At 39.7% G+C, this 12,932-nt stretch overlaps 1 protein-coding gene across 4 annotated transcripts in view; it reads right to left on the bottom strand.

Moving 5' to 3' along the window:
* Positions 1-9,749, bottom strand: part of LOC149207414 (metal transporter Nramp3-like) — a 372,782-nt gene extending 363,033 nt beyond the window's left edge. Inside the window, exon 1 of one of the 4 annotated variants that reach the window (XR_016252623.1) lies at positions 9,348-9,742. Coding sequence is in view for 3 of the 4 variants with exons in the window: in XM_089395716.1 (XP_089251842.1) it covers positions 9,348-9,506 (159 nt within the window). In the remaining variant the exon portion in view is untranslated. Of the gene's footprint in view, positions 1-8,367; positions 8,430-9,347 lie in introns of those variants that run through there. The other 3 variants (XM_089395716.1, XM_089395714.1, XM_089395715.1) reach the window with 3 other exon arrangements.
* Positions 9,750-12,932: the final 3,183 nt, after the last annotated feature.

The raw sequence follows: 12,932 nt of genomic DNA, 5'->3' as shown, positions 1-12,932 counted from the left end.
TTCTCTCCCGATTCTGCATTTTGATCTCTTCTAGCATTTCCTTTTGCCCCTTCGCTAAATCACTTAGAGCCTTCAAGAGGTTGTCAAAGGCCATCTCCTCCCTGCTCTCGGGTTCTCCCATGCTCTCTACTACCACTGCCTTTCCCTTGTCCTCCGTCTCTAGAGTGATCTCCAACTCCCTTTCTCTGCTCCGGTACCTCTGCCTTCTATATGTAATATTTTGTCAGTCCTCTTCACTCATAGGAGAAATTCCCCATGGCTGAGCCAAGATCTAGGCTTTGATACCACTGTAATGTTCCTAACTAGGATGAATAGTGATATACAAAGCAAATAAACAACCAACACTCAGAAATGAGAAACAATCAGCAAACACCCATATAAACACTGCAAATAAGAATCATCTGAGCCATATTATTAATTCTTTCCAGAGCAAGTACAATGGTGATGGAATGGTGCACCTGGGCTTGTCTCAATGGACAAGTGTGACAAAACCCAGGTGAGTAAACAACAGCCCAAGTGTTGCACAACTACTACTCCAAAGATGAACTGCGCTGCCTAGAAACTGCGTTGCCTGCTGGAAAGGATGTGCTGGAAACTCCACCTCCCATGCTCAGAAAATGCTGCAACTTCAGCTCCCGGGTCCTCAACCAAAACCCACCAAAACCCAGAAAGGGTTTTGCCTAGTTCAGACCCCCAGAATTTGACCCCCCAAGTACCACGTCCTCCTCCTCACGCTGGGAAGTACGGCCTGTCTGTAGCTGGTTGGAAAGGCCCTCCAAATCACCCCCAAATGTTGAGATGCTTCCCTCTAAGGCTTTCCCCACTTCTCCCGGCTATCTCCAGCTCTATAGCTTCTTCCTCCAACTCCCACGTGTGCCCAGTGATGGCCTCTGCGCAGTCCTCAGTGACTATAAATCGAGCTGCCCAAATGCAGAAATCTCCCGGTCCAAAACTCTCCCCAAAGGCTGATCCTCCTCTGAAACTCCAACTCCCAAACTTTCCCGGCAAATGTTGCCCAGATGAACCTCCAAGCAACCTCTGCATGTTCCCCTCTTGTGTGCTCCAGAAGTACGCACTGACTGGATTGAAGGCTGAGTGATATAGCTGTAAAACTCCTCCAACTTTCCTCCAAGGTAATATGAATTTCCTTCCTAGGGTGGCACTCGAGGTCCCCCTAAGAAAGGTTGAGTCTCCCGCCTGGAAAACTCGATGCTAAACAGCTAGTAACTCGGCTAAGCAGCTCGAGCAACACAAATGATTTCAATAGACAAATGATGCCTTGGGTTGGGGAGTTCCTCCTCCTTATAACTTCATGGGCCTTCCTTCCCCATGTGGGCCCCTCTCTCTAGCCATTCGATTTCCCCTCCAAGGCAATTCGAATTGCCCAAGAGTCCAAGTGTGTTTTTCCCCCACGTGGGTGGCCCCCGCCTTCCACTAGCGATGTAATTCAACCCCCCCTTTTCTCCTAAGTTCCTAAGTCAAAAATGTATGGGCTCCACCTTTACCAAAAATTATTCAAAATTGTTGGAGACTAAACCTGTTACAAATATTTTTAGGAAGGGACATTACAAATGCCATCAATGATAGTCTTAGAATCACCATAAACATGGATGTCCTGGATTTGTTTTTCCTTTGCCAACCAAAGAAGCCCCCACAGGGCCACCATCTCAGCCTTAGAATTTGTGCCCATCCCCCCAAACGAGTGCAACTTGTAGGAGGAGTTACCATTGATGCAGAGCCATGCTCCACAACCACATCGCCCCAATTGCGCTGCACCATCAAAAAAGCCCACTGGCAAGATAATCTGAGGGTGCAAGTATCTTCCAGATTGGTCCTTGTAAGTTATCATTCGTTGTTCCATATAATCCAGCCAAGCAAGAACTTTTGAGCAAAACTTGTAGACACAAACTTGAAGCCCTCAAAAAATGAAGTGATTTAGAGCCTTCCAAATTTCCCAGATTATAAACAGTGGGATGTATTTGTGTATACCATGCCCGGCCAAGCCGCACCACAAACACTGCTCCCCAGATGTAAATTGTCTAAAAGAGATTTTAAAAAAGGCAAGAGTTGTAGACCAAATCTGAAGAGTGATGTTGCAAACCAAAAAAAGATGCAAAACAGATTCATATTCAGTACCACACAAGGGACACCATCCTGGACCTTGAAAACCACGTTTATAGAGATTATCCCAAGTTAAGATTTTGTTTTTCCACACAAACCAAATGAAAAGTATGATCTTGAGAGGGACACTCGATCTCCAAATAAACTGAAACCACGGCACTGAAATAGAATCCTATGCAAGGTACATGATATGCTTATAATTATCTGCAACCACCATAGTACCTCTTCTAAGAATCCCCGCCTATGAAAGTGTATCACCACTTGCGCTCCTGCATAAACCAGCTCTTTTAAGTGCAGTGATGTAATTGTTCCATTCCAAAGCCATTTAACCATACAGTCCAATTTGTGCAGCCTCTTTCCAAGTCGGGATGATTCCATTCCAGCCGTTGATTAATTGTTCCAATATGAAGATACCTCATTGATGAAGAGCCACAACCGTGCCCTTCAGAAATCCGTGTGGAGTCTGGAACACCAACAACCCTGTCCCAACCAATAATCAACATATTTCCCTTCCTAAAAGACCATTTAAATCGCTGCAATAACCATTTCTTAATCTTTTGAAAACTCAACCAGATGTACGATCCCCTCCTTTTCCCAATCTCACCCATTCTAATCCAGTCGGTAATTGGCCTTCTCATATGGTATTTTGCTGAAATGATCTGCTTCCATATGCCATCACCAAACGGTGCCCCCCAAAGGGATTTCATCAACAATGACCAACCGAAGACCTGGGTGTTCAATATCCCCCAGCGACCAAGATCTTTAGGTCTAGAAATAGAGCTCCACGATGTTAACTGAAATTTGTGCTCCCTATCAGCCCCAGACCATAAGAAACGTGCCATTATAGATCGAATCTTGGATATAATATGAGCAAGAAGAGAAAATAGATGCATCCAATAAGTGGCCAATTGTTGTAGTACAGATTGTATCAAGGTGAATCTCCCACCCAGAGAGATCCAACGGTATGTCCAACCCTTGAGCTTGTTATCAAATTTAGAGAGTAACCATGACCAGTCCTGTAATCGATAGTTTGTCGGCTTCAATCTAAAACCTAAATAGGTAAAACCATCCTGTAATCGTTGGATACCCACCCCAAAAACACCAGCAATATTGTTTATATCTTCCTGATTCCCAGAAGAGCAAATAAGAGATTATTTATGACCATCTGCATTAAGTCTTAGAGCCTCTCCAAAACAGTGGAAAATATAGTATAATGTCTCCCATTGTGCCCTGGAAATCATCCCAAATGTAAGAATATCATCAAGAAAGAAGAGATGAGTAATACTAACCATCCCCTGAATGTCCCCAAAGCCTTTGCCAAGTTTATCTTCCTGTTGATGCCATCTGTAACAAGTATGAAGAGGAAGGGTGATAAGAAGCAGCCCTGCCTCAGTCCTCTGCCTGCTCGAAAAAAATTCAGTGGGGCACCCATTAATAAGTACAGCGAGCCAAGCCTTAGTCACAAATGCCATAATCCATTCAACATTTTGTATCTCAAGCCCGATCTTCAGTAGTATAAACTGGAGAAAAGCCCAGTCTACGCAATTGTATGCCTTCTGCAGGTCTATCTTCATTACCACCCCTTCCAGGTTTTTAGTCTCGATGGTATGGATGCACTCCTGAGCAATCGCAATTGCATCGTGGATAGACCTGTTGTGTAGAAATCCAAATTGTTCCCTGGATATATGAGCTAAGAGAGTTCCCTTGATCCGCTCTGCAATGACCTTCGAGATGAGCTTGTATATAATATTGCATAGGGAGATCGGCATGAATTCTGAAAAAGAGACAGGTGCAGTGACTTTCGGAATAAGAACAATGAAAGTAGACTTTACAGCTCCCGAAATATACCTTCTATTTCGGGATTTCTCGACCATATCCAACAAATCCTGACCCATGAGCTCAAAATAGTGCAAAAATAATTCAATCGTCCATCCATCAGGGCCAGGGCACTTTTCCCTGTCAAAGGATTTCAATACCGAGAGAATTTCCTCTTTGGAGGTTGGTCTAAAAAGTGCAGCATTATATTCAGAATCAAGCATCCGAGGGTATTCCTCAGCACCCTAGAGTAGGTTTTCAATGAGGATCTCATCTCTGGCCTTGAAAAGATTCTAAAAATAATGTATCGCTTCTTTTTAAATCTTGGCATTGTAATAAATATATTTACTATTCGCCCCCTTTATGCTCCATATTGTGTTGATATTCTTCCTATGGCAAGCATAACGATGGAAGAATTGTGTTGCGATCCCCCTCACGAATCCAGATGGCCCTACTTTTTAATCTCCAAGTATTTTCTTGAATCAACAATATGTGCTTTTTTCTTTCTTGTAAATACTTCAACCTTTCTAATGTATGCGAAGAAGGTGGCACAACTGATAGGTTCTCTCCAATCTCTCAGATTTCATCAACCAAAGCCTTCAATTCCTTATATAGACTAGCCTTCTTCTTTTGCTCCCAAATGCTAACCTAGCCTTTAAGGAAATTTAATTTCAAAGTAATATAATCCATGGCCGACTGTCCCGACTGTGCATCAAAAGATTTCCATACACTTGAAACCAGTTTGTTGAAGTCTTCGTCTTCCAGCCATGTCCTATTGAACTTGAAGGGAATGCCCCTCCTGACCGACTCCACTCGCCATTGAAGTACAATTGGACAGTGGTCAAAGATATAAATCTTCTTGAGCCTAGATCTTAAATTTCCAAAAATTTCAAACAAATTTTGATGTACCATGAATCAATTTAGTCGTTTCCCAGTATATTCATTGTCGCTTCTGCCATTGTGCCAAGTGGGTTCGATAGGAACAAGGCATATGTCCACCAAATAGTTGTCATCAAAGAGAGTGTTGAGTCAGTTCGAGAGAGGATCGCCATGACACCTCAACCCCCAACACTCGCCTCTAGATAAAACAACATTATAATCTCCTGCAATGATCAATGACCCAACCTTTAGAAGATCCGAGGACTCGACTCTATCCCAGAACAAGTGTCTACCACCGTATGGAGCATGTATGTTCCAAATATGAATCTTCTCTACCAATCCCCGAATATGTCTAGAAAGTAAAATGCCCACAAAGAACTTGTGGACCTTCAAATTTGCCCAATATGGATCCCATAGAGCCAACAGACAAGCCGCAAGAGTCAACAGCGACCATGCACCAATTAGGAAAGATCAGTCGAAAATATGCTAAGGATCTCCCAGAATCAACCATCGTTTCCAGAATGAGAACTATGAAAGGCCGAACAAAAAGGATAACGTGACGCAAGGACAACATTTTAGTGGCATCCCCCAAGCCACACATATTAAGAGACAGGATGTTCATCATGGCCCAATTTCAGAGGGCTCGAACGCTCTAAGGACCCTGGAAGTAGAGGAATCAAGGATAGGAACATCATACAATCCAGCAAAATCATGAAAAAGGTGTTTCCCTGACGATTTTTCCCAGAAGTGTTTGTTGCCCTTACCCCCCCCCCGCATCAAATAATAATGCTTTTAGCCGACTCGGGGTTGATGATGGGTGAGGTGACCCGGGTTTTGCCCTTGTGAATGGTAAGGGCAGAGAGATCCATCACCGGATTGAGCATCAATAAATCCAAATCACTGTCAACCGAATTATGAGGAGAGGAGGGAGGTTGAGGCTCTGATGGAGGGGGAAGGGAGGGTAAAGGAGAGGAAGTAGACGGAGGGTCGTATTCAGGTGGAGCCATAAAAGGAGTCATAGAGGAAACAACAATGGGGTTTGGAACCATAGTAATCGGACGTGAAGAGGATAGAGGAACTACACCACTATCAGGGATGATGTTATGTATAGCAGAAAGCTTATTAGGGCACAAAGTATTAGGATTTTGGGTCCCCTCCAGACAAGAATCCGACAAATTATTGGGCAAAGAGAGAAAAGAATTGGAAGGGACAGAAATAAACTTTTTCCCAAAGATAAAAGGCTCTTCAAAGGAGGTGGAAATACCTTTGTCAGTCTCTGAATGAGGCTGTAAAGTAGTATGTATGCGGTCATTTGATGTCTGTAGTCTGTCACGGCGCGTATCACCTCTGCCCTAAAAACGCCTTGGACATCTTTCCAGTAAATGACCCGTATGGTGGCATAGCAAACAATGGAACGGAATGCCCCAATAATCAATCATTTGTCTGATGCGCAGAGTGTCCCATTCCAAATCAATGTTCTCGAGAAGAACCCTAGTATAATTCACCTCAACCAAAATCCAAGCCACCCTCTTGTCACGCACACCCAAGACCCAAGGATCCATATAAACAAAACGTCCCACTGCATTTCCAATCTCCACCAGGGCATGCCTGGTCCAAAACTCAAGCGGCAAACCGAGGAGTTTTACCCAAATTAAGTTATTCTTCGAGGTGTCCAGAAGTGGATTAAAACCAACATACCATCTGCTGAGTTGAAGAAAACTTCACCCACGAACCCATGGAGTCATCAAGATGCGCTCAGAGTCCTCCTTATGCAAGAAATGGAAGCTATACCATTGATTTAGCAATTTACTCACCTTAGGGGTGTATCCTAGAATAGGCATCCAGTGTGCAAATACCCATCCCGCCATGTCCATGTCTCGTGAGCCCGCAAAGAACCACCTCCCAACCTGTGCCTGGTTTTGTAAACTCACCACTCTATCCCACAGGACGTCATGTCCAAAACTCAGCAATTGTGTCTCCTCAACACTCCTAATGCTTTTGCTTCGTCATTCCCGCCTACCTGGAGGTCCAAGAAATTGATGTCGTAAGCAAGGATCCTGCTCAGGCAAAAGATTTGCATGTGTACACTAGTCTAACAACAACATGTTCCTCCCATGCACAGAAAGTGATTCAACACCCCGCGCATGGGTTCAATGCGTGTAATGTCGCTCAACATCTAGCGTGGCATGTGCAAAGGCCTCTTGAATGGATATGTCAGCATCTAAAGAATCAATAATCCGCTCCATCATCCTCCACCAAGGATGGCACACGAATACCCCAATAAATAAATGCTCAACTGTCCCAACTGTCAGAAAGGAACGTACTCCACCCCCGCACTATATAGGGATCAGCAAGCAAGTTCTCCCTCCAAGGACGCCCATAAATGTATAATGATATGGTACCCACCAAACCTAGAAAGACCCTCAAAAGGAAATTTAAAATCCACATGCCAAGAATGCACTCCAGCTAAGGAATGTCAGGGAATAGGGGTCCGTAGCAGGGACGTCACACCCAAAATAAATGAAAAAGACCCACCGAATGTATACCTGAAGAATGATACAGCTGCCACCCCGAGAAATATACCCCCAGACAGATATAAACAGAGCCCAAACAGCAACACGGACACCAATCACCACAGATTTGCAACGTTGCAAGATCCCACCAAACCCCAACCGTAATGTCAGGTTCCCAAGATACCTTGAGGAATGAAAAAAAAATTACTCCTGGATATAACTCCACACCAAAGTTTTATGTACCCGAGATCTAGCACCACCCCCTTAACTCAAAACTTCAATGGGTAAAAAAGCTTCGGTCGATATGCCACCGGAAAAAGGCAGCAGCGAAAATTTGCCACCCCAGCTCAACCGTTCCAGAGCCGCAGCTCAGTGTCGTCCCACCAAAACCAGTAAGTAACAAAAAGTCGTGATAAGCTAGAATATCTTTGTCAATATTAACAACAACAGCAACACCAATAACCCAATATCCTCCACCACCTATGATAACATCTAAAACTCAAATCTTTGAAAGGTCGCGATATATTAAAAGAATTTATCCACTTTTTCCACAGAAAACGAAGGCCTTTCTGATCCTGTTGCACCCCAGACTCAATATCACCCCCCACCAAATTCCTACTAAAATGACCCTCCAGACGTGCATGGGTTCTCCGACGGTGTGTCTGCAAATGCTCGACGCAAATGAGTACCAGAATATAAATTGCACAAAAGAACAGCAGTATAATATGTATCACTTCAGGGATAGGAGAAGGAAACATTCCGGATTGTGAAAGACCTTGTGTCCGTACCGGACAACGCTGTAACCAAACCCTGAAATCTCAATATCCCCCCCTCCCCACCACCACCAAACTGCCTCACGGGGCCGAAAGAAACCCACCCAAAAACTCCGCACTTTCTAAAACCAAAACAATAGTCCGCATGCAATGTTGGAAACAGAAACAAGACTACACCCAACATTCCCTCAACAATCCAAATGTCCCAACGCATAAACCACATTCAAAGAGTAGGTTTAATAATCAGGTAGAAATACCATACATACCCGCACCATTCAAGCAGCAGACTCCTGCACACAGGTCCTCCAACACCTTCAGCTCCGCCCCCATCTTTCGTGAAAAAGATAATGTAAGAGATTCCTCGAGCGGCAGGCACCACATGTTACACACCTCTTTTGGGTAGAATGCTAAATCTGACTCTGCACACAGGTCCTCCAACACCTTCGGCTCCGCCCCCATCTTTCGTCAAGGCGTAAGGGTGGCCTACCCCATGCAGCAAACCCTAAACAATTCTTAATCTAGCTTAGAAAACAATAAAAATGAATGATTTTATTTTAATTATTATTGTCCATCTATTGCTCTCTTCTTACTGTTTAACCCTCTCAAGAAGTAAAGTAGATATAACATCACATATAATGCAACATCCTCTTCCATTTACAAAAAAAACTAGAAGCTTACAAAAACACCAACAAAACAACGATCTCTCAGAAATCAGAATACATTCAATTCAATTTTCTTGGTAAGCACTTCAATAACACAATGAGTAACCTTTTTAGAGATATCATTGTCATCAACTCCACAATTATTCTAATACTTTCCCTGATGATAGGTGAAGGTGTCACTCGAAACGTCGGAAATGGAAAATCACGGACGCAATTGATTACCAAAATCTGACGAAAAACTTGAGGAACTGTGAAAACCTATATAATCTGACCGTCACTGTCAATATGCATTAAGCTGATCAGATCATTATTGATGTCTGGAGCTATGAATCTAAAGAAGGGGAATTCGGAGCTACCAATTATACATAAATTCTTGGTACAGAAGCTGCTTATAAAGAAATATGAATGCCCACAAATGATCAAATTAGGCATATGGGTGTGAGCGTATGCATCGGAGTCTACCGAGGTATAAGATACGTTCGTATTAAATCCCCATTTTGGTTAGTCGATTGCAGGCCATAGTGGCTTGCGACGAAATTCAGAAAGCAATGGCGTTCTTATACACAGTTTTTATTGAAAATTACCTCAGGAACGCTGACTTGTGTGATCTTCAGGTCTTGTTGAACTGCAAGATTTCCATCAGAGTGAAGAAAGGGTTCGTCTCCTTCTCCTCCTCTTTCCGCATTGATGGGAGTGTACCTGTTAGCTTTCGAGGTCTGGTCTTTTGCTTCTGCGTGTATCATAGCTATCAGTGACTATAATACAAAACCCTCCTCGTCTGTGTATAAAGATGATGAGCACTACCAGGAGAGATCACTAAGAAAATGGGTTATATGGTTCATACATTCACTGTCACAATCAGTCCTACGTCTGCCCATGAAAACCTCTCAGGTAATCCAGTCACCCTTTCACGCAAGTTAGTTACGCGATTTCGTGTCTGGTTCGAATCCACAAAATTTTTTCTCTCTACATTGATGTCCCATTTGGTCGATCTCGACGAGTTTTCAAATGTGATGGTTGACTAAGTTATGGAAATTCTAGTTATATTTTGAGAAAATCTCGTAAGGATTTTTGTAAATCCAAATTACAGTGGTTAAACTTCAAAATTTTAAGTGCTTTGGACGTTTTCTTAATGGTGTCGAATCTATTTCCACCATCAAAAATATGATTCAAACACTGCTTCTATAAGATTTTTTGAATTTTTTTGCCTGGATTCCGGCCACTTTTGACTATCGGGCAATTCTTCCGCCTCTACTCTGATTCTTTTAACTTATATTGCAATTATTTTGAGTTCTTCCGCCTCTACTCTGATTCTTTTAACTTATATTGCAATTATTTTGAGTTTATTAGTCCAGTTTATGACATCAATATGAAGATCTTGCTTACAGAGTTGAGTCAACAATTTTGAATTTATAAGTCTCATTCATGACAAATGAAATGAAATGATATTTTAACTTCCACGAGATTAAAAATAGTCTATGAGACTATTAGTTCCCTGTTTTTCGTCTTTTGTAACTCAATTTTTTTTGTTCAAATTGATGATGAGTTGGCCCAACTTTCCAACAATCTCCTCACTAAAAAGACAATGTCAAGAAACCGATGCTAGCATATTCCCGTAACTTTCTCTAATGTCTTTGAATGCATCACATTCCAAAATTAAATGTTTTCTGATTCCACTGCCCCAAGCGTGCAAAATGTACACACTCGTTCTTCCCAAGCTTCTTTAGGTCTTTTTCACCATCATGTTTCACACCAAAGTTGATGCGAGTTGGTTCTTAATTGAGCAATAAGAACATTTACCCTCCACGGAAGGCTAGCTCCAATGAACTATTTTTGTTGTAGATCACACGTACGGTTGAATTCCTCAATGTAGTACTTCTTCTTTCTACCCAACTCTTTTCCCCATACCCGTTTACGAAACTTCTCCATAACAAAATCTTTTAACTCCTTGTTATTTGTGGGATAGACATCGAGGTAGATATTCCAATTTTGCATCTATATGTAATTTTGTTTCATCCATGTTTTCTTTCTTTCACTCATGTCTTCATTGAGGATAACATTAGGCCATCTACCTACTCCCATTTGCTCAATTCTTTTTAGATATCATATGAGTCGCACCATAGCAATTGCTTCGATAGGAGTTGCTCTTGTTTCACTCAACACTATCTCATAAGATATCGAATTTTTTATTTTGAACTTGCTCATGATCAATCTTTTTTGGATTTTCTCAATTTGTTTCTATTTTGAGACGAGGGTGCTGCTAGCCCACAGTTCACACCCATATAGCATCACTGAACAAACTAGGAGTCTAGAAAACATTTTAGTCGTTTTCCAATCTCAAAACCTTGCCTCTCTACATCTTTTTTGAAGAGCATATAATGATTTCCACCCTCCTAAAATTCTCTTCTTTTTACAATCCTCCCAATTATTGTTGTTGAAATCAACCCTGAGGTACTTGTACTCATTTACTTCTTCAAGAATGTTGCCTTCAAAGAAGAACATATGTTGGCTCTGCTTCCTTTTATTAGACAAAATCATTATTTTGGTCTTGCTAGTATTGACTTGCATCCCCACTTCTCTAGAAGAATGCTCGGTCATATAGGTGCATTTGCAATCCATGGGTCGATTTAGAAAATCAATACAAGATCATCCGCATAAAAAAGAAACTTTATCACAAACTCCCCCAACCGAACACCATCTCCACCTTGCACATTTATCCACTCTTCCAGTTTATCAATATATAAACCAAAAAGAGTAGAAGATAGAGATGAAGATCCCGCTCATGTCTATGCCATTAAACATGAAGATCTTGCTCACATGCCCAAATGTAAAGAAAATATATAAATATATCAGGTTGGATTATTTTATTAATTAAAAAAAAAAACAAGTGCCATATAGTGACCAGTGATTGTCACTTAATTTAAATATAGTTAAATTAGAAAAATGTATTTTTAATTTAAAAGCAAAATTAAATAATTATGAAAATATTATAGTTTAAAGAAAGAAAAAAAAACATAATTAATTGTAATTTAACATGAAAAGATAAAAATAAATAATATAATAATCAACAAGTCATAGTTCCATATAATTACATAAATTTTTGTGTTTACCACAAAGAAATCTTTATCTAATTAAAATATTATATCTAAAAGATTTACCAAACAAATAGTTTCACCTCTAATTAATTTAAATAATCAATAGCTAACTATACTAGGTAACCATGATCTTTACTAAGCATTGATGTAATTCATAAAAGGTATAAATGCTCTATAAAATATAAATACAGACAGATTGATAAATATTCCATATATATATATTAAAAAAGATATAAATACACACAAATCCAAAATTGGTCCATATATATTAAAAATCGGAGATAAGATTTATTGAAAAATTGATATTAACAAACTCCTATTTATTCCAATAGATTATTGCTTGGATGTATGATTAATTTGATTGGTTGGTTGGATTTATCATTGATGGTTGTAACTTGTATCTTATATCAACATAACTTTGTGCTACAGAAATATACACTCACAAAGAAAGTTTTTAGCTATTATTAATTTATTTTGATTTTTGGATTTTTTTTTAAAGGTTTTAGTAATTATTAATTTACATAGGAGTTCAAGATCCTCAGCCATATTAAGCAGAATCATTATGAATTTCACATTAAGAATAATATGATAAATCCAATAATTATAATAATATGGTAAATCCAATAATTATAATATATTAAAAATAAGTATACTATATCTTTAAATTTTTTAACGATTATTAAAATACTATAAGATGGAAACATATATATACGGATAATATATTATAATTTAAATATTTTATTTTTTATTTTTTTATTTTAAAAAAATTAAATAAAAAAATAAATTAAATAGTAAAATTTAATTATTAAATATATAAATTAAATATTAAAAAATCCAAAAAAAAAAAACAATTTTATAATAAAATATGTAAAAGTAGTGAAAACAATATACCATTGATTAAAAATGATTTTATAAAAATATATAAAAGAGGTAAAACCATATACTTAAAAATAGAAAACAATTATGTTATTAAAAAATCAATTATATCATTGACAAAAATGATTGAAGGAAAAAAGGTTATATCATTGATTAGAAACGTCAAAGGAATTCTGTCATTTGACAAAAATGATTTAA

This window comes from Pinus tabuliformis, chromosome 1_2 (assembly GCF_031772625.1).
Source record: "Pinus tabuliformis cultivar Carrire ecotype Pingquan chromosome 1_2, CPIR1, whole genome shotgun sequence".
Lineage (NCBI taxonomy): Eukaryota > Viridiplantae > Streptophyta > Pinopsida > Pinales > Pinaceae > Pinus > Pinus tabuliformis.
Note: the sequence above shows the minus strand (reverse complement) of the source record. Positions and strands in the feature narration are given on the sequence as shown.